At 24.4% G+C, this 25,063-nt stretch overlaps 1 protein-coding gene across 1 annotated transcript in view; it reads right to left on the bottom strand.

Moving 5' to 3' along the window:
- Nucleotides 1-25,063, bottom strand: part of LOC113556312 (RNA-binding protein Nova-1) — a 51,066-nt gene that overhangs the window by 7,411 nt on the left and 18,592 nt on the right. The window contains 5 exon segments of the mRNA XM_026961178.1: nucleotides 1,010-1,181; nucleotides 1,636-1,800; nucleotides 2,536-2,689; nucleotides 2,856-3,007; nucleotides 11,831-11,980. Coding sequence (XP_026816979.1) covers nucleotides 1,010-1,181; nucleotides 1,636-1,800; nucleotides 2,536-2,689; nucleotides 2,856-3,007; nucleotides 11,831-11,980 — 793 coding nt within the window.

Here is a 25,063-nt window from a genome sequence, read left to right as displayed (position 1 = left end):
TATTATACACACTTTTTTTTTTATCAAAAACGAAAAATATTATTGATCAAAATAGGAAGTATTTTAAATCCATGTCGTTATAAATAATAATTATTATTATTTGTGAATATTCATGTTAAAGATAATGTTCTGCGGTTGACTCTACAAAGGATTGTATGAAAAGTTTATGTACATGAAAAGTCTGAACTCAAAGCCTCTTTATTCAAACTAACAATAAGTACTGAATACTGTAAATACCTGATCATGATATTATTTTTATATAATTGATAAATAATGATGTTATACTATGAGGAATATATATCACATTTTATCATTGACAGCAAAGCATCATGCAATATGAAATAAAATAAATATTTTAGTAAAAAAATATTTGAAATAATTTTATGTCTAGCAACTTAATTAAACCATTAAATTTAAAGTAAAAATAATTAATATAACAATTTAATAAGAATATCTGATAAGAACACGGTAGATTAACCTGCAGTCTTTAAGCCGAGATCATAGTTCAATCATTGAAAAGAAGTAAATCGCAATAATCGTTATAAATTACTTTGTGAATATTAGAGTCCAATAATCAGGTATGATACTGTATTATAATAGGAACAATATAATTTACTGTTAATAGTATTAACAACTAAACTACCTAACTAAAACAAAACACATATTCATGTATAGTGTAGCCAACTATATAGATCATTCCTATATAGTTGGCTATCTACATTTTATCAAATGTTACTTCAACATTATATATAAAAAAAAATTTTTTCTAAATAAACGTAAGTACCTACAATATAATAATATAACATGTTGTATAAAAAAACTAACTTTTTATTATAGTGATTTTTTCTAAGAAAATTAATGTAGCAGAATAAATAACATTCTGTGAAAAACATTCTTAGCGTTTTAAAAATTCGGAATGCATTTCGTTTAAATACAGGAGTTTGTGCACATGTAGGTAATAAAAACGCATAGGTAGGTAATTAAATTTTATTAATAATGTTTCTCTTACTTGGCTAACGTCAAAAAGGCGATGGCTATTTCATTGACTGCGGATTCAGGATATCCACTGGACCTCAATAACGGCTTTACGTTGTCTAAGAATTTGTTCGTGAATATCCCATTACTGACATCCTGTGCGGATAACGATGTGGTATTTAAGTTGTAACTGGTCTGATTGTTGGCTGAAACATACAACGAATACACAGTTAGCCTATATGATTGCTATTATACACGGTATAGTATAACTGCTACGCAGGAGCGTATGATGCAAGAGAAGGAAGATTTCTCTATGGAGTTTTTTTTTTAATAACCTTGTTTTAATGAAAGTGCTTAGAAACATTTTTGTTACTATTCTAAATAATTAATCGTAACGAATTGGCCAAAAATAAATAAAATACAATTTGATAATTTTATTGCATAGAACAAAAAACATTAAATGAACACTTTTTTTCATTTTAGGCGATTGATTAGGTTATATCCCGCAGATCTGCTTCCATAATCCTCCCTCAAAAATCAAAATCATAATATATACGCCATATTGTATTGTTACGTTGTGCCCAATACAATCATAGTATATAACAATAACGCAATAATTATTAATTATATTATATAACAAATAGTAATAATAATACATACAGCAATTTGTGGTAGCCAGGGCATACGGCGATCCCGTGGGATTGAAATTCGCCACCGGCCCGTTAACGTCGGCGTAACTTAAATTCGGACAGGACGCACTCAACGGATCTTCGATTATTTTGTTTAGTATGCATAAGCACACTTTTTTGTTCCCTTCCGTGTTACCTGCAACGAAATAATAACCAAGTTAACAAATAAAAATACAAAAAATACTTTTATGCAAAAGCGCTGTACATTAATACAATGTTATTTATATCAATACTTTTTTAATTACTTTTACTATTGTTTATTTAGATTATATTTTAAAAACCTATTATGTATATTATTAATAGTTAATGTTAATCACTTAGTTCATTGTGTTCATAAATATGTTTCCAATAATAATTACGTGAATCATAATTTGAATTGAACATAATAAATTACAATATGATGACCTAATACGGTACAACGACTTAATACTATATTATTGTTTTTAATGTCAAAATATATAATTTCATAGAATCATTAGTTAGGTAATACTTTGAAGAAAAAAAATATATGCTTTATATATGTTTTTGTGGCACGAATGACGGATGAACATTTTATACAAATAATGTTAACGAAGTGTAACAACAGTGTATTAAAAAAATTATATAATATAATAATGTGAATAATGTGACATCTCAATAAAATATAAATTTAAATTATATCTTCTTTGTTAGCATTTGAAAACTAAACGATAAGTATTTTAAATGATTTAAAACAAAAACATATTTGAGTAAAGTGTTTTTAATGATTTATTTTTAAAGTGTTCTTTACAACACTGACAGTGTATAATCATATATTATAATACGGAACTTGTACCGGTGATGCGAATAAAATGAGCTAAACATTAATAATATAAAACATTTAGTATTATACCTGACACGGTAATGCACCGTTCTTGGAGTGTAGTGTCTTTTGCTTTTTGCGATATCTGCACAAAACACCCGCTGTCTTCTTTCAACTGTTTGATGTACGCTCCGGCTTTACCAATAATCATACCCGCTGTTGAGTTGGGTATTAGGATTTTCACCTATAATATGTTCAGCTAATTTAATATACCTTTAAGAATCTATTTTGAGTATATATATTATTTTGACGTGCAGTATAATTATTGTATATAAATTCGGTACGTTTATTCGTTAATTATTTATCAGTGTTGTCGTTGAATTCGATATAATATATAATATAAGGTATACCTGTTTTTCTCGATCTGCGATTGCATCACCAGAATTTTGAACCCTATTTGATGCATCTGGTTTTTCCCGGATTCGTTCCATAATAAATGTAAGAGCTGCCATTATATGTTCGGAACTTGATCCAGATATTATGCAAACTCTTTCGGTCGTGCCTAGAATTGTTAAATCAATTGTTATTTTAATTCAATTGTTTTTTTTTATATGATCTTAAGACTAGAACAAAAAAAAAAAGTTTGAACATATTTTACAAATTGCATTATTAACATAATAAGAGGATTACAAACGGACAGTTTTTTCTCCCGACTAAAGCTTATAGAGCTATGACCTTATTTTCGTTCCGGTCTCATCTGTATGACGACGACGATACGAACAATTTTTTGAAAACATATTTGAATTCTTAACCATGCCTTATTCGAAACAGCTTTAACCACTTTAAACAATTTTTTTACAATAAAACATAATATCTATACCACTATAGTAAACATTTGACTTCAAAAGTCTGAAATGTAACAACCAATTGAACTGAGTCATAAAAATATAATATGAATATAAAAAAACGAAAAATCCTTCTCTTGAAGAATTTTTGGAAGGATTTCAAACGAAAATGAATGAATTCCAATGACATCGTTTTGTTCGGTCGATACTGTTATGGAATTAAATTAAGTCTATTCAGCGATAAAATAACGCATGATTGCGACCTGGTATCGATATTGGTTGCGTGTCCTGTTGTACCTACTGGTACGGTGGAATATAATACACGCTAATGATGACCATTTAGTCGTATACGCTCACGCGTTTATAAAATTGCCTGTATCGAACTCCTTAAAAACAGTATGTTTGCAATACCCATTATTTATCGTTCGAATAATTCGTTTAAAATTCATATTTGTAGAAATATTACACGTGAAATCAGGTTAATCGTGATACATAAAAAAAAAGGGACAGTGCTTATAGTGTATTGTCGCAATAACCTCGGCGCAAGTATACGTATTGTGTAACTTTTCTTTTAAATTTAAAAGCAATGATAAATCATAACATTCATAAAACCGTTCCATTGTTGTACCATCAATGTTACTGTTTTATCGTTATTTTTAGATTCTGAACAGAGTAATGATATATTGGTTTTACAATGATGTATTTTTTATTATTGTTTGTGAGTATGTGTCTGTCAGTACTTTTTAGAGCAGTAAAAATGCTTTAATCATCAACTTTGTAGGTGGTTTTCCGCGTTGTTCAATTTTTTTTGTGAATAGTGAGTAGTAGAATAGAATTCAAATATAAGCATTGGGAAAATATTACGAAAAATTTTTCACAAAACCAGTTTTTGACAAAATCTATTTTGATTTTTTATTGTAATTTAAAAATGAATATAAAATATTTATTTAGTTTTTATTTAGTTTTAAAATGTTAAAAAATGTTCTTCATAAGTATTTCTTATAGCTATTAAAAAAAATACGAAATATTATACATGGTAATATATTTTTTTAAAACTTTAGAATTCAAATCATTACAAAATTACAATTTTTTTATTTTTAAAAACTAATCAAATTTTCTATTTCAATAGCTCAGGCTTGAAAAATGTATACAAGTCTCCTCATTAGTAATATTACAGAAATCTAAAAGTAGGCACTAAAAGATATTTTTTCTGAACATTCGGAGTTCAACATTTTAATATTTAAACGAAAAATAGTAAACTTTTCATTAAATTTTTATTTATTTTATTGTTATTCAAAAAATATTAATTCGGGAGTTGAAGCTTTTTTATCTATTGATAATGAAGTTATTAAAATATTTATAATAATTTTAAACTATAATTATAATTATTGGTATCACGAACTTTATTACTTAATTTTATAATATAATAAACGATATTTATAGGAAAAATTAGTTCGATTGTATTACTAATAGAAAAAAAATAAAAAATATCCTCAGACATAGAATTTAATTCATTGTTTCCACTCAGAATCGTTTTTCGTGATTTATTGTTGAATTTAAATTCAACACATCTCAAAAACAGACTATAGTGATTTACTTTAGACTTACAGCAAAGTCACATCTGTTTTTTTTTAACATTGTAATAAAATTAATAGCTTTAAAAAGTACTACGAAAAACGGGAAAAACACAACTCTAGTACAATCTGGGTTTAGTTAACATAAATTAAATTTATAATTGGTGTTATATTCCTAGATACTCATTAATCATCATCTCACCTATAAAAATGTTAAAACAGTATAAAACCTTAAATTATTTTCGTATTATTATTATATGGTTGTTAAAATTTAGAATTGAGAGAATTAAAATTTATTTATTTTAAAATATTCGTAATTACTAAATATATATATTTAAAAATGATTATTTCAGAAATTAATGATAAAATGATATCCATCACGATGAACAATAGAATTACTGAATAGTAATTAGCTAGATTTTAGTGAATTTATAATAATTTTAAAAATACCTGCAGTTTCATTTAGAATCTTTTTTTTTTCAAAAATTATTCATTCTGTTAATGCCATAATTTCTTTTAAGTTTGAATTTGTATTTATTAGTTTAATACGTAAGGTAAATTTATATTAATCCACTTTGGTAATGTAATACTGATACTTGTGCAAAGATAAGTGAATCAAGTCAAATATCTAATATTCGACCACAGTATTATTTTAATTTCTTATTTTAATCAAACCTTTTATACTTGATAAGACATTTTATTTTACATTACAGGTTATTCAACTCGAATTTAAAATTAATTTATTAAACCACGTTTAAACAGCTTAAAATTATTAAGTTTTCTATAAACATTTCTAGTATTTCTAGTAAAACTTATAATTAATATTTTAAAACAACTGTATTTAGCTTCAAAAAATGATTTTTATTACACTTTGGCGAACTATAAATAGTTAAAACCGCTTGGCATTTTTCTATTTATGAAACAATGTGAAGTATACACCATATACACACAACTAAACAACTATGTCACCAAACACAACATATAATAAAAAATATGTTTATTTTACAAAAAAAAGTGCTGAATTAAATGACTTGTACTGTATAATATATAACATTGTAACTCCCATTATGTGAAGTCTACTTGAAGGATTTTTTTATATTTTATCCATCGAATAATGGATTTTATAATATTGTTTCCACATGATAACACTGTTTAACTGAACAATACGAATATCAGATATTGCAAAAAGAATGGATTAATATATTATTGTTCTCGTGAAAATCCTACTTTACAATATAATATAAAAATGTATTATATTGGTATATTAGCAATCGTGTCAAGTGTCAATAACCTTATCAACTATTTCGATCTATTTTATACCAGAAAATAATTTACATATTCTTACTAAAAACAATAAACTTATACGTAAGTACTGATATTTATAAAAGATATTATGTATTTAAATAAAAAAATAAATACACGCGTACATAGTGCAAACTCGACAAAATACAATTAAAAACTTTTACTTAAAAATAAAATATATTTTAGGTTTAAGAAGTTTCAAACTTGCAAGAAATTTGAAAAATTTAAGTTAAAACTGTTGATATGTCAAAATAATGATATAAAACTTAACTTAAGTTCAAGAGAATAAAATATAAATGTTTAGCTGCACTGCATAATTTATAAAAAGTAAAAATTACTTACTTATATATTTATGAAAATAATTTAATTAAGATTAAATACCTAATATAAGTTTATATTGCTAAACCTTTTGTTATACATAACAGCTGATAAATCATAAACTGGTCTTTTAATATAGCAATGAGGTTATTGATTTTACAGTACCAACATAGTATATAATATATATTTATGTATATTTAAACATGAAGCATAATGTATTTGCCATTTAAAATTCAATACACTTATCCAACTTTAGACATATACAAATTACTAAATTTCCGTTTTTGATTTACACATATATTATGCATATCAGTAGTCAAAATAGTTCAAATAAAAAAGTAAATGCTAGAAATGTATACGTGTATATAATATATATAATTCGACGCGATCGTATCGTATAGAACGTGCTGAAAAAGTACACTGGGGTGGGAAACTTCTTCCTACTTTAACGGAAAAAGGCTTAGTTGATAGGCTTCTTATTATCGCTTCTGTTAATGGCCATGAACAACTGCTACGTGTACCGGCGCTAAATACTATAACTGAAAGTGATCAAGCTTACGCAGTAAACAAAACGCTTGTAGATTTGTGAAAATATACAAGCATTTATTCTGGTACTAAACCATGCAATATAGGTTAACTAAGTGAAGCTTGTGTTTTTCTAGTCGCTATAGCAACTATAAGAACCATCATGTCACCATCATAATATATTATACAAATTATATTAAATACTGTTTTTGATTTTAAATTTGGGAAAACATAAGCCCAGACATAGCTATTTTTATAAGATTTTAACATGCCTGGGAAACAATAAAAACTAAAAGTTTAAATTCGTGTATACAATTAATATTGTTATAGATTCTATAAATGATGACGTATATGATGATATTGTTAATTTTTTTAAAAATCGACTTTTAAAGAATCATCTAAAAGATGATTACCGAGAGTTATTAGAATTAACAGGAATTCCTCTGGGTGGAAAACTTCTTAATGGTATTCGTTTTAAAACGAAAGATGCCATTCGTCTCGCTCGGTGGATGACCAAAGCTATTTATAACTTGAAAATATATTTATTTCGTGGAAAATATCAATGAACCTTCTAATTTCCTTAAGAAATATTGCGTTTTTATTGTACAATTATACATAAGAGCATGGTTTAACTCACCCTCTTCAATCAAAGCCCCTTTACAAAAATTAACTTTTATAAAAAAAAAACCTTTTGCATTATACATCTATAGATAAAGATCTATCTTAGATTATAGTTAAAAATTTTGTGACCACCTATGGTATTTATTGTTAGAATTATATGCATTTACTTTTTGCAATGAAACTATGCCACTTGAGACTAAAAAAAAAAAATGGTTCATACTCCAAACAACAACAAATTTTCATCAGAATAAATTTCAAGTACATAACAATCATATTTCCAAAATGAAAACGAGTTATTAGAAAAGAAAATCAATAATTTTATATGTGTTAATACTAAAAAACTATAACGATTTTTCAATAATACAACTTTTTTGAATGAAGACCCTTGAAATTTTGAAAGCAATGAATACTATCATAAAGGTTTGTTAATTTTAAAAAAATTTCCAGTTATATACTATATTATAAAGAGGAGTAAAACTTGTCGAGGATTATAAAAACAAAATAACGAAAGATGAATGTAAAAAATAATATTATCAACCACAAGTTGTTAGTAATAACCGCAAAAAATATCCTGGCCGAAAAAAACAAACACTTACACTATCATAAATTTGATTGTTCTATTAATGTTTGAAATGTATTATAAATAAAAGGTTCAAAAAATAACTTAAATTTGATAATGAATACAATTAGATTGTAATTAAAATATAAAATAATCATAGTATCCAAAATTTATATAAGACTCAATAAAACACTTACCAACAACACAAATAGTTTATACAAAAGTACGAGTATAATTTTTAAAAAGCAACGGAATTTTGAATAAAATAAATGGCGGGATGCTATTCCTTCCAACTTCGAACACTTTATATTTTTTATATAATATATTATTATATTTCATCGATACTAACTTAAGAAAAATAATTTTCGAAAATTTATAATTATGTTACTCAGCCATTATTATGAAATGCTCTCATTTTTAAATTTTTTTCTAAATATTCTATAACATATTCGAGAAAAATGATAGTGGCAATTCATTGAACATAATATTTTAATTTCTTCAACTGTTCTATGCACAATAGAACAGAACACTTTTAATTAATTAAAATTTATAAAAACAAAATAATTTGAATATCAAATCAATATGAATCAACAGTTATCATAAAATTAATATCTGTTCTAGATTTATTTTATTTCTATTTCCGTGGTCATTATATGTGTCACGTTACTATATTAAGAAGGTCAGAAAAAATGCCGCTTAAAAAATACATATACCTAATCACCTTATTTATACGGTACATTAACAACCAAACACGATGTCATTGAACAAGACAATTTTAAATTACTCATAATAAACCTCATTTGATATTTAAATAATACCTATATGTTGCTTCTAACATTGTATTATAACATGTATGTAATAATTATATTCCATCAGTCAATTTTAAAACAAATAAAATAAAAAATTGTGACATGTAAGAAACAGGTGTTAAGACGTTAAGTAATTCTGTCATAAAAAAAATTGTTTTTACTTCATACATATTATATAATAATTAAGTGTATAAATATATGGCCGAGTACAAATCTTAAATATATTGAAGACATTTTTAAACTTATGATTATGTATGAAATTGAGTAGATATACATATATAAAACGTTATTTATGACATTATGAATTCCCTTTAAATATTTGAAAATGTTCTTACTTTTCTAAGATTTTATTAAACTTAAATTTATATTTTTTAATAAAAATATATAGGTAGTATTATCTATGGCTGCAATACTCAACACGGTATTTTTGTATAACAAAATGTTTTTCTCCAAAAATTGTTATACCATTTTTTTGCTACTAAACAAATTATCTTTATTCTTATTTAAAGAAATGTAAAGAAGTTTTTGTTATAATTGTATTCCATTCGTCGATTTTATAAAAGTTAAAATAAAAAATAATGTTTTTTATGATATACTTAAAAATAAAACTATAGAGATATACATAATATTATAAACTAAAAACTAACTATAACTTTAAACTCTATATCAGCAGTTGTAGCATTATACAAACTTAAATCATTTGACTTAGAATAAGTTAAAAAAATTAATATCATCAAAAATTATATATATTTATATAGAATTATTTTAATTGTTATATAATTTATAAATAATAACAATGATAATAAAAACTATTATTTATTTCATCTAAATTTCTTAATTTGTTTGTATCAAAATTTAAATCTTTAAAATGTACACGTAAGGTATTTAATGATTGCTATATAAGATTATAAAAAAAAATAATCTTTATAACACGAGAGCATATAATATATAAATGTTAAAATCAAACTAGTGAGATTCGTTCAATTTGTAAGTGTCCCTGCGGCTTAAATACATACAATCCTAACTTTACTACGAAAAGTGGGATTTACTATCTTGGATACACCTATATGACTATATCCAATTCAAAGATAGAGATTTATTAAATTATAGTGTTCAGTCCACGAAGAAACATGAACTTATTCAATTGACTGAATAACATTATACATTTCGTTTTATTACGTAGAGAGAGGTTTGAATTTTTAAAATAAGAGGTAGTGAAGTACCTAAATAAAATTGAAATATATATGTGTGTGTGTGTGTGTGTGTGTGTGTATGATTTAAATGTATAAATATATATAGCATGATTCTTCATTAAGGATGCTCATGGTTCACCTCCATTTTTTACTTAAATAATGTATTTTTTTTAATTCTGGCATTTAGAATTTTTAAATATATGTGCCCATCATATTTTCAATGATTTGAATTTTTATACTATTTAAGGAGTGTTTTGTGACCATATATACCTCTTTTTTTTTTTAATGAGAGCCTTTTTTTACTGTAAATTGTTAAGCAAATAGCCTTTTTGAAAATGTTGATTTATCTAAATCCAAATTTAAATGAATAATTTTTAAATTATTAAATTGGATATGCATATAAAAAAAATAGTCCTTAAAATGATTTTAAAATGATTATAACATTGAATCTAGTATTTATTATATATACTTTAGGCATTTTACAAAATATAAAATGTGGCAGTTAAAATTCGTAAAGAATTTTAAGGCTATACGATGATGATGGTAAAATGTTGTTGGATTAATATTTATTACTACAATTTTTAAATCATAAAAAATTTCTTAATTCTTATTATTCAATCTTATACATAACTTAAAAACTACCCATCAAATTTATTATATGAAAAAAAAAATCATGTTATTAATAATTTATAATGAAAATGGGTATTTTAATTATATAGGAATCTCTTTTGAAAATAGGAATTTATATTGCTACAATATAATCCATGAATGGTAAATTCTAAATATTTGAAAATAAACTCTTTAAGTACTTATATTTAAAAAATCTGTATATTAATAAATACATTATTCAAGAAGTGAGCATTCTTGTAGAATCATTCAATATATATTTATTGAATGAAAATGTGAATACATATGGAAAAATATTCTGAACCTAACCCGAGTTGTGAAACATACCTAAAGCTTAAATTATACTAGCCTGAATCAATAAATGTATTATATTTTTATTTTTATCAATTTTATCAATATATGTAAGATTTTATAATATCTATACTATAAAACGATCAATACATGATAGTATTCGGTTGTAAAATGATAATGCATACAAATAACTTGTAAAGTAGGAATGTAAAGAAATGCAACATTTTAAGAAAAATATAACCAATGTAACTAAAATACAATGTTAACCTTTAACCTATAGATGAAATTAATTGCATAAAAGGTACTTTTTGTTTTTTATAATTTTTTTAGATCAATTATCCAGTATAGAAACTTAAAAATCAATCTACTTAAAATATCTGCATGACATATTTTTTCAACAAACATATAACTGATTTTCTTCGATTTTCATACCACCCTTCATTGATTAGTAACAGTGTAAACACTAATTTGTCATAAACTAAACCATTGTATTAAATGAAATATAAAATACTATATTAATGAAAGATTTTGTACACGAAAATAACATAGTGCGTCAGTCTGTGTGTCAAGATGTAAAATGCGAATATCGAATAACAATTTCTATTATTGCCGAATTAAAAGTAATGTTAGTTTTAAATTACATAAATTATAAACAATATATACTTATAAATAAACATTAATTTTGATGCAAAAAATATTAAATTAAACTAAATCAACTTACCAGGATAAAAATCATTTGTTTTTGACATTTTTATTTTAGTATTGGTCTCTGTTTGTAGCTGCGCAATAGTCTCCCCACCTTTACCTATGATGGCACCAGCAGTTATACAAGGAATTAAAATTTTCATGTGATACATTCCATCTGAATTTCCTAAAAAAAAAATTTAAAAAAACTTATTTTATAATTATTCAAAACAATTAGTTTAATATTTAAAAGATGAGTTTTGGAATTATGAAATTTATACATAAAATGTAGTTACACTTTAGAAAAATTGATTTTACATACATTTCTTTAAACTTTAAATATAACTATTAAATTGTAGTAAATTTCGTTAATATCTCGACATAATAAGTTTTATTTGTCATTCGTTTTTTCAAATAATAACTGAAAATTTCTTCCATTAGCTACCAAGATAGTAACATTAAACAATAATAATAAAACAATTCAAGTTATGTTATTGAATACGAATAGTACTAATAAGTAAATTATCACTAGTTAAAAACACTATACCAATACGTTATTACCTGCTAAATATCACACAAAATATCAACACCTATAAATATTTATATATAACATTTATATATACAATTTACATCAGTCCAACAGGTGATTTTCGAATCGTCTCTCTAAGAATTTCACCCTACAAACGATCGAGTATTCCGAGTTATATGTAATATATTTTTTAAGATATTGTATTTGTTTTGTTATCAAAATTATTTATATTATTCTACAATAAGAAGTATTTAACTGCTAACTATGTTTTTTTTTTTTTGTATAAAAATCGTCTTGCTAGAACAGGATAACTGTATATAATATATAGTAATATAGTTAATATGAAATTGTTCACGACCAGCCATCACTATTATCTGTCCCTCAATATGTCACGAATAACAATATCCGCATAAGCACAAAAGTGTCATGTTAAAGTGATTGTGTGAATATTTCGTATGCAATGTACTTAAAAATCGATATCCTCGAAACGTTCTCAAGTCTCGCACACATTAAACATGATTTGATAATTTATTTAACGTTCAAAAAGAAAACTATGTTAAGCGAATAATACATATAATAACATCAATCAATACATTTCAACTCAAAAGAATGATTTTAAAAAAAGAAATTCAATTACGACGATTTCAATTGTTAGTTTTATTACATTTCTACTGTGGTTTGTAACGTAACAGTTTTGAATACAGAAAATAATATTTTATAAACCATTTAAATAATCTTCAAATAAATGTTTCAATATTTCAAAATAGGTATACTTCTAGTTATTAATATTTAATAAGAATGAATTATAATTCAATTGCTCCTGATAATATTTTTGAGTCGAGTTTTCGTAACGAGTTGTATATATATTAGTAATAAGGTACAAACATTCAGTACTATTTTATGTGTAAAGTATTTGCCTTTAAGCTGTTTCACTGTCTAAGTACAAATTAAGTTAAACATTAATGTTAATTATTTTTAATACTGCAGGATGAAAATTTGGGACCTAAAAGTAAAATAAAAGTATATTTGTAATATTAAATTTAAAGCGTAAATATATTATACAATAATGTGTTTGTACATAAGTAAATATAAAAATTTTAATAACAATTATAATCTAAAATTATTTTTTAAAGTAATTATTTTGTGTCTTCGTCTATATTTCATAATATTTAATTTTAAAGTATAAATTAAACCGAAATGGGTAGTTCTGGTCCGTTGGCACATAATTAATACTGATTGTAATTGCACTTGGAATGGTTGACTATATACCGAGAGTTGGATATTCTGCCAAAATCACTAGCTCATTTGCCAAGTCTTTTAAAACTCAAATAATACCCCTGTCAATGTGTAAATGAATGTTTTGTATAATATTAAGTACTTTAGTTCTGTAATTAATGAGTTAGTTTTTAAGGATTCTGTTTAGTTTATTTTTTTCTTACATATTAACTATGTTTGTTTTGTCGGGTTAGATTGTATAAATGCATGAGTTTATACTATTGATTTTAAACATTACAGTAAACAAATTGTTTAGAAGTTAAGCAAACTACGACTGTTACGTGTTTTGTTATTCAAAGGACGATGACTCTTTGTAAAATGTTGTTTTGATTAATCGATTGGGTGTGGATAATTTATTACATTATATGTGTATTGTTTTCCACTTTTCACAAAAAAAAAAAAATAATAATAATAATAATAATAATAATAAATAATAATTGTATAATCAGATATTATTTTAAGCGCAGGCGTAGCAGTTTTTTCTTTAGGTATAAAGTACATTGTTATAGTCATTATTATTATTGACACATTCAATAAAATATCAATAATGCAATCTCTGTTAAATGAATTGTAATAGTTTAGTAGTTGTATAGAAATAATAGAATATAGATTATTTTTTTTAACCTAAAATTAATAATCATTATATTTATAAAATATTTTTTGTTTTATACTTAACTGCGTATTTATATTATTTTATTATTAGAATTATTTTACAGTACCTATCTCATTTGCTACAGTCTTACATATAATATTATCGTGTATGATATGATAATCATTGCATAATGTTTTAATATGGTCTATGAAAATATAATTTCAATTTAAAGTTGTTGTCAAATCGAAATGGTGCGTTCAGAAGCTGTATTGAAGTAATGTTGTTGATTAGTTTCCTATACTTCTAGGAAAATAGTTTTTCTATGGACATATAAGGTTTCTTTCGTGAAATCTAAATAAATTGAATAACAATATTTTTTAAATATATCCTATTTTTGATTAATTAAATATAAATAAGGTTCTGAATTTAATTAAATCTTTAAAATTAATTTGGATGTTCATTTTATAACTTAGTTCGAATAGTTCGTAACCCCTATCCGTTTAATATTAATATTATATATTATCATAGTATTAATATATAGTATATATAACGTATCTCGTATGCTATATTAATATTGTATCAAATAGGTAATAAAAATAAAATTATATTTGACTCATAGTTAAAAATCGAATTTTTCTTTATTGTAAGTCCTACATTTCAAATTGTATTGGAAAGATATATATTATACAATATACAAACGATTATTTGGAATTTAGACAACACAAACGTTACGCTGTCCAATGTATGTTATAACACCAGTTATTCCGTAAAGAAGAGTTTTATAAAAATAAATTACATTTAAACATGATATATATTAAAGGTTTAATTATCTAATACCATTTAATGAGCTTATTAATAAAATTCCGAGTTTGTCATTTCTATAACTAGGGTTGTGTTCCGATAGTGCAATTTCAAAAATAATAATTACCCGGTTTTATTTTACGAACAACAATTTCATGTTCAAAATACTAAGGTTCAAAGTATGATAAAAGCGTATCAAACCTCGAAATAATAAATGGCAACTATTATTAGTTAAGTTACCTACCTATTCAAATCGTGCAATATACATTCACTTAATGAGTAACTTTTTAAGTGTTTTATTTTATGAATACATGTTATGTGATATATATCATACATACAAGGTGCATCGTAATGATTTTAAATTTATGTTAAATACATGTTATATATATTATAGTATATACACATTATAAATAAAGTACGTTGTAACATAATTTTAAAATTATGTTCAATTATATACATAATGTTTTATTAAAGTTTGAACAAACATTTGTTGTTATATTTTTTTTAATAGTATTCAGAAATGTATTACTTAATACTCGTTGATTTAATTTAAAACAATAAATAGAAAATTGATATTAGTTTAAATTAAATACAACCCGTAAAAAATAAGACATTTCAATAAATAATTTGATTTTTGTGTGAAATATCTAAGTCAAAAATTATTATTTTGCAACTAATATTAAAATAAAATAACGAAACCTCTAATGAAAGCAACAAACTATTTAACTATCTATAACAAAATCTATGTATTATTATTATAAATTATAATTTACTTATTAAGAATGTTCTACAGACCATATATAAACAACGTAAGGTCTTTACTTAAAAAACCTTACATTTCCTTTTTTAATATTAGTTTATATTTTATTCAGTATTTGTTTTTTCAAGGAAAACTTCAAATGTTATTACTTTTAAGGTCGAGGTTTAAGCTCCAGTTAAAACATAATAGATACTATAAATAATGAAACTAATGGCATATTATTTAATACTTTTTCAAGTAGATCGTAACCTACTTATACGCACATGATCACTTTTAAATTTTGATATAATACCAACATTTAAATTTAACGGTTATATATTTAAAATAAGATAAATTGATAAAAAAGAATTAATTTAATTTATCTCTGAAGTCAACTACCAAAACTCAAAACTTTTAATGGGTTTAATGCATATTCATTAAAGGGTGTGTGAATATAATTTACCTATATATGATATATCACTCTCATTTAAAACTGTTTACACTAAATATAATGAACACTACGTAATCCTGTAATTGTTTTTCTCTTTAATTCTATAGTAAAGTTAATAATTTAAATATATCATGATGTTTTGTTTCGTTTCCGATACATCTTTCGGGTAATTGAATCGCTTATTTGTGTAGGGCAAACAACTGCGTGGATATACGGTGGCGACGTTGTGCACCCTCTGCTTTGCGTAACGAGCGAGTCGATTAATAATAAAAATAATATATTATATTGATTTCAAAAATTAATTTATGCATTTCTACCAGGAAACGTGCATGTGTGTTTGTACAAATACACACACGTCGCCAATAATATAATATATCGGTATTATTGTAAAACCGTGAAATACGATTAGCCGTATAAAGGATGTCGATGTGAAGTCGTCATCGATCATCGCACACGGTTACAATTTAAAATGGCTATAGTAGTTAGGTCGACCGTAGGTATCTTTGGTATGTATAACAATAATACAAATATAACATTGACAATAATATAATGACAAAGATGAACGGACGACAGACGTTTTGCCAGGCACGCGTACTTGAAAATCGGTCGCACAGAACGTGTTGGCGGCGGACAGTGGCAATTTACTCATGGCCGATCCAGAATTGAACTAAAAAGTTTGCTCGCCCGTCTCTCTACACCGGTTGTACGTGTCGAACATATTGATCTGTACGTACACAACGAACGGAGGCGAGAGAGGCGTAGACGACAATCCAGTTTCCGTTGTTATAATATATATTATATACGAGCCGCCGGTTGTAGGCAAAGGCCCCGGAGGCACATGATGATGTCGACGCCACCGCATATATAAAAGTCAAAAACTTTTGATGTGAACATTTTATTTCACCCTGAACCTTCAAACGTGGAAAACCACAACGAGCTCGGGGTTCGAACTTTTCGAGTCTATAAATTATTATATTATAAAATACACAAACTAATATGTCGTATAATGCTGCCCGATCACGACGACAGGCGCAGACGTTTAGAGTGTGCGTAAACCGTAAAATAAAAAATATATTATATACCAAACGAATAGTCATTTTACCGCACGTAATTATTATACTATCAATTATTTTACCATTTGACGTAATCAATCTCAATCTCTCTCTCTCTTCTCACACTCTTTATCTCTGTCTCTCCTACTTCTTCCCTCACCGACAACACTTATCTGAAGATCGCAAAAGTACATACACACACAAATAATAATAATATATACCTATATAAGTATATACACCGTCATATTTTTCTCCACAAATAACCGATCATTACACACACACAACACAACATTGTCAAGGTCCCGCGGAGCAGATTCATCCTAATAAACACATGCATAGTATGTATACCCATATTATATACATAAGACATAACTACCTAACCCCGACGACCTCTACTAGGTTACTGTTACTGGTTCAGCCGCGCGCGAGTCTTATGCCAACCGGTTCGACCTTCAAAAGTATATATTATACACTGGACACCTCTGCGGTGCTACAACAGTCGACTGGTTGTATTACGTTTACGCCGCATAATGTATGACGGTTGTCCCTCCTAGTAAAAATATTAATAAAAAACACACTCAATGTTTTTCGAGAACTATCGAAGAACGAGTTTTTGTTTAAATATAATTATACGACTATTACCTATCTGTTTTTTTTTTAATATTTACTCTCAAATGCATAGTACATGAAATCGTAGAACCATTATAATAACTTCAAACGAAATACTTGGATGATGTTTCAACGAACATCGTTAGTCTAAAAAATGTTGTACAATTATAATAACTAATTATCAAATTATTAATTGTTTGTTCCAAAAAGTATAATGATAATCATTTATCCGCTAAAGAGCGACTATATATTTCTATCCAAAATGGTTAAACGTATTATATCTAGTCCTACATCATACTTCACAAGTTCAATACATTTTATACTCATTTCACAAGCCAATTAAATCAAACAAACTACACTATATATTATATTATAATTTATATCAATCATATAGTACTAAGCAACCTACGTGTTTGATAATTACACAATTCTAAGCGTGAAGCGGTATATAATCATTACAAAATAATTATTATAACTTTGAATGTTGGGAATCGTAATAAGTTAACATAAATTAAAAGATTATATATTAATATATATATTTTTTATATTACTTATCGTTTCTCTACAGTAATGTGTGAAATTAAAAATAATCATTTAAGTTAGAAATTATTCTTAAATCAATATGATAGATAATAGGTACACCTAAACCTACACTTTAATTTCATCTGTGCGTAAATATAAAACTCAACTGATGATTTATAAAAATATTCTATATGCCTACATATATGTATTACAGTTAAAAGTAAAATACTTTGATTTAATTTAAGACCTTGAATATGAAAACTAAACTATTATGTTATTTTCATTTTTTTTAATAATTTTCATGAGAACTCATCGACTGTTTTGTATGTATGACGTATCATTTTTTGATATTATAATTTTCTTAAAATAAGTTTAAATCCAGGTTTTACAGAAAATTATATAACCATAACTTTAATAAAATACTATGTCACACATTCATCGAAAAACTATAATTACGATCAATTGCATGAATTATTATATTACTAGTAATTTAATAAATTGTATACATTTTTATATAAATAAGTTTAATTTTACTAACCCTTAATATGTATCACACAAATTTACATTTTCATTTTAAAAAAATGCTTGTTATTATATTCCTTGTACATTGATAATTAATATGATATTATGTTTTATTATTAATATTGAATGATTGTTTATTTAAATTAAATAAACAAAATAAATTAATTTTAATATGAAAAATAGAAGTAGAAAATAATTTGTTTTGGATATTTATTATGTAGCTCTTAAAAATAATTAATGAGTAAGAATCCCATATACTTCAAACTTTAATGACTAAATCATAATATTCAAATCATTTAAAAAAAAAATTAAAACTTTATTATTATAAAAGTTAGTGCTGTACAGAGTACTTTCAAAGTTAAGTAATTATTTTATACTATAGTACTTATAGATTAGTACTTAAAACCATTTTATAAATAGAAAATATTATAAAGGAATATACCAAATATTTGTATTTAGATTAGCCAATGGTAGAGGTTACATTGAATACTTATAACATTTGATATTTAAAAAAAATTCTTTAAATTTTAACATTGTAAATTAATTGAATAATTACTAAAATATTTTAAAACACTATTTTTAGCAGATTTAGCTTATCTTTGCTGCTTGTACCTTAATTAAGTTATATAAAAGACATAATTTTAAATTTTCAATGTCCACCGTGTGCATAATCATATCTACAAAGTTTGAAAACTTTTAAAATAAAGTTCTTACTTATCTGCAAAATGTTCTAAATTTCGAGACACCTTGTACATAACTACTAACTATATTATTAAATGTCTTAATGTATATCATATTATTTGTCAACACTGCTTAACAAATTGTATTTTAATAACTCAACTGTCAAGTACCTATGTATTGTTTTTAATTAAAGGTATTACCAATGTATCACCACTTTAACGATATTGTGGCATAAATACATAATGTGTACAATGTACATCTCTAATCATTTCAAAATGGAAATTTTAAAATTTTTACCAACATATTACTTTCAATTATTTTAAATCAAAATGAAAGTCCATCATGGAATAAATTCATAGTTCTAAATTGAAATGCATACAATACGTAATCTATACAATAGGTTAGGTTACCTTTAAAAAAAAAATAAAAAATTAATAGCTCATGTCTCTACAGTTTACATATAACTGACGGATGTTATTATGTGGAAATATCTGATTATTATTCATAGTGTTAAAACCAAAACAATACTCAACAAAAATTTACATTTGTATGCTAATGAAATGTTAAAATTAAATCGAAGGAAATTGTTTTACTAACACTTATAAATTGTAACTTAAAATAAATAATAAACAATCAAATAATAATCTACTCAAATACTCAAACCTATATTGTATTTACTATTATAGGTGTATAAAAGTATTCTAAAATTGTGATTTATATAACTATAATTACTATATAAATGTATTTTGTTTTATTAAAAAGATGTCAGTGCACATTTTTTTTCTCCCTGACCCACACGCAATATAGCAAATTTGCGTTGAACAAAGCCAACCTTGTGTTGTTAGCTTAAGACGTTTTAGTATTAGAGTGAATTGACCTATATTAATGCTAGTTATGAGCGTTTATAATATGTAACATTTTGAATACTCATTAAGTCATAACTAACATCAAAATTAAAATATTGTAAAAAATCCAAAGTAAAAACACAACAAGGTTCTTACTTTAAGACAGATAACATATTACTTAAATAATAATAGGTTACTTCATTCTAATATTAAAGCTAACAAAATAACAACACAAAATTAATTCTGCTAAATGCAAATTTTCTATGTTAACGTTAGTTAGAGAAAAAAAATAGTGTTCTGACATCCTATTAAAGTAATAAGGTTTTAAAAAAATAATAAGCTCCTAATGATAATTTTATCAATCAAAACATTTAGAATTTTTAAATTAAATCCTATTATGCTTTGCTGAAATGTTAGATAGTAAATGGTAATTTTTTTATCAGATTTAATTAAAAATATTCATGAAATTTATAAAAGAAAATATTTATCCAGTTTAGTCTGTTAACACCAAACCAATAACTAAAAAAAGCAAACATGGAATTTCCTACCACCTCTAATAATATGAATATCAACACTAATTAATTTATTATCGACGCAATAAAATAATTATAGTCTTAATTATAAATAAATCGCTACGATAAAATAAATTACTAATACGGTTTAAAATACTTGATAAAATTAATAAGTTAAAACAATGTTACTGTAAGTTATTCCAAAAGTCAACAGTATGATTTATCGCTTAACATTGTTGTTACTCAATTGGTTAAAATTATCGATTTAACATGGCAATATTTTTTTAACACCATAGAAACTCCCTTTAACTAGAAATAAAGTTGTTTTAAACTATTGCCTATCAATGAAAAAAGTATTATAAATTATAATAATATAATTCTATATAATAGTATAATAGTTCACAACACCAAGAAACAAACGGGTATATCCAAAGAATGATAATAAATAACTGAAAATTTGCAGATTAAACAAAGTAAATATTTTTGGGGGTATGAAAGATCAATATTTATGATATAATAAATCTTATTCCCTTCTTTTACAAAAAACGTTCATGTCACAGGTTAAGTATTCTCCTATTGTGCGCATGTATTCCAACAATTTTTTAAGTAAAAAGTAGTTCTTTAGAAAATGTGGTTTTCAATTACCAACTGGACATTTAATTATCCGATTTTGTTCACAATGTGTACTGTCCAGAAAATACGAATTATTTGGCAATAAAATATAAATGTTTAATATTACCTAATGCATTTAATTGCAAGTAATTACTGGGTACTAGACAGTATATATACCTAAACTTACATGTATATTTACTACATTAAATTTAACAGTAGATACATTGATCGTACTAACTTACAAATTTCGTTCAATTTAATTTAAAAACTTTTTGAAAAATTGAAAAATAGCAGTGATGTAATAGATGAAGTTCCGAAAAATGTGTTTTTGTTGTTTATTGGTTTCCTCTTAAATTGTTTTAAGAACTTTGACTGAAAAACATTAAATTCACGAGTTTTCCTAAAATTTAAAGCGCTTTGTATAATAACTAATAAGAAAAGAAGAATGGTTGGATATTGTTTTACTTTCATGTTATCACACAACAACTTCCTATATTATCTTCTTTAATAAAAAAAAGTTTCACGCTTAAAATTTCTAAAAGTTCACACTTTTCAAATAATCAATTATATTTAGTTTTAACTGGGTATACTGTATAAATATTATACTTATTCTTATAATTTATATAGCTATAATATGATATAACGTATACCAGTTAATTTTTTACCAAGGTTACTAATGTATATTAAAAAAAATATTTAAGAAAACAATTTAATATTATACACGAATATAAATTTTTTATAATTATCACATAATAAAGCAAAATAATTTTAATCGACACTCTTTGATTAAAGATTTTTCTACTTATATATCGTTAATATAATAAATATAATATAGTATGAATAAGCAAGTATGACACATAAATACTAAATACTTGTAAGAAAATATTTTTAACTTAAATTGAAAAACACGAATATGGAAGATGATATTATATAAAATAACTATTAGCTATACTAAATAGTAAATCATACAAAAAATATTAAAATGATGATGTTAATATATTTATATAAATCAATAATATTTATTATGAAATGATGAAACTGAAAATATATAGAACTTAATATATTATTATTTTAATAAGATATAAATACACATATATATGTATTTTTAACCATCATATATTAAATTAGATATAAAGTTCAATATAAATTATACAATTAATAATTTTTATAAAGGATCATCAATTCAATTTTCTGTGTAATTTATCGTTTTTAGTACGTAATATTATATTATACAGATATTAAAAACGCAGATTAAATAGCTACACCATTATTCATTAATAGGTATGTTAAATGTTATTGTGTTATAAGCGCTTACGACGACAATAAAACAGTTATATCTTATAAGTAATTAAGTATATATTTTATACTTCAAACTTTAAAGTTTTAACTGTAATTATTATCCTGTCACTGATATTTTTTTTAATACCTTAAATATTTTTAATAATCATTACTTTATTTAGTTATACTATAATTAGTGGAACACAACCTTGAATAAATCAGTAAGCACCTATTAATTTAAATTTAAAACTGTTTTCATTTTAAAAATTTGTCCCATGATACTAATAAATAATAATTCCTTCCCATCGGTTAGAAAAATAACAAAATTAAATATAATTGTCGATTAGTTCAAAATTAATTTAAAACATACACATATCATTGTCATTAATTTTGTGTTATTTTATATTTGATAAACAAAATTATAACAAAGTTATTTCATATTTGAAAATTGAGTTAGGTACTATTTTATTTATATTATTTGCAAATAATAACCTTTTAAAGTTTTAACTATACATTATAAATGTTACTTTACATTAATGATAAGTTTATTCTTCTAGAAAGAGTTAAATATTAGTATTATTAACACATCGATATTATAATTTTTTATTTAAAGACCGTTATAATTTAGTAATAATAATTCGTAGAAAAGAAAAACAAATAAAAATAACATTAATAGAGTATATAGGTAGTATTAGGTATGCCACAACTTATAACTATAAGTTATAGTTTATGGATAATCAATTTGATTAAATCACCGAATACTACATTATTTATGGTAATAAAATAAATTACTAAAAAATATAAATGGATAATTAAATTATTTTTAATCAAACTTAAATTTTAAATTGTATATATTATTTAATTAAGCACGTACAACCATAGTATGTTCATTGTATATAAGCACTTGCACGCTTACCTATAGAGAGTTAATAAGCATAATTATTTCAAGTTTAAATTATACTTTGAAAACAACATATTTTAAATACAAAATTCATGTACACATATTATAATATTATCATTTACATTATACGAGACGAAAAACATTTCATATTTTTATCCTGTTTGAATTCAATGCTTACTATGAATTAATTCCAAAAATAATGTTCATTTTCTTTTTCAACTTATTGTATTTAAATAACTCAAACAATAATTTTTTTTCAACTTATTTATCGTTATAAATCAATAATTTATTATCAGTCAGATTTTCCAAAACTAAATTGAAATGGCAAATCATATTTACGTTTGAGTCAAAATGTTATGAATTTTATAACGATAAAATATATTTCATGAATTAATATTTTTATACATACGAAACTATAATTTCGCTAAAAATGTCAAGGTTTAACCATTTCTCAGGAAAATGATTATTCGTTGATAGATTTATAATAGATATGTAAACCATAAATAATAATTTGAGAGCAACTAGCTACCCAAAGACCAGATAGATAACTATAATACTATATGGTAACGGCGTATACCCAAGTATATAACAAATATACTATGACGTGCAGTTAAAAAATTTTAATAAATTATTTAATTTAAGTATATTGTGTATCTAGATTACGTTTATATGTTATTAATTTTTGAAGAAAAAAAAACAAAATTTAGAGAATAATATTGAAGCTACGTCACTTTAAATTCTGGATTTTTGCATGAAACTTTCACAAGATTTTATAACCATTTTGTAACGAAATGTAACCATGATAAATTTTTTTTAAATGCGTATTGACCACTGAGATATTATCACCTGATTTTAAAAATAAGAATTATGAAAATCTTATTAAGTTACAAAAAAGTTATTATTGTTATATTTTATCACTAAATGTTTAAAAATTATGTGAAAGTTTAGTGCAAAAATTCGGAATTAGAGGTGCTGTTGTAACGTAGCTAATATCCGACTCTATGTAGAACAATCTTCGAGACCACCCCATAAACAAATTAAAAATAAATGTAAAATTAATAATTACGTATAACAAGTGACCGAGCGACCTTTTTGGAGACTGTTATTCGATTTTACCACCAATTTATTTTTGTGAACTATTTATTTAATAAAATATAACATGATTTGACATAGAACATAAAACGGCGGACGCAGCAATAGGTACTGTAATAATAACTCTATGCAGATAGTACCTGATGATAATAATAATAATGATGGTACACACGAAAATTATATAAATATATAATAATATTGTGTATTTATATACAATACCGTGTCAGATGTTCACGCTAAGGTCCGGGCGGCAAAAA

The sequence above is a fragment of the Rhopalosiphum maidis genome, chromosome 1, assembly GCF_003676215.2.
Source record: "Rhopalosiphum maidis isolate BTI-1 chromosome 1, ASM367621v3, whole genome shotgun sequence".
NCBI classification, from domain to species: Eukaryota; Metazoa; Arthropoda; class Insecta; order Hemiptera; family Aphididae; genus Rhopalosiphum; species Rhopalosiphum maidis.
This window is presented reverse-complemented; position numbering and strand designations above follow the sequence as displayed.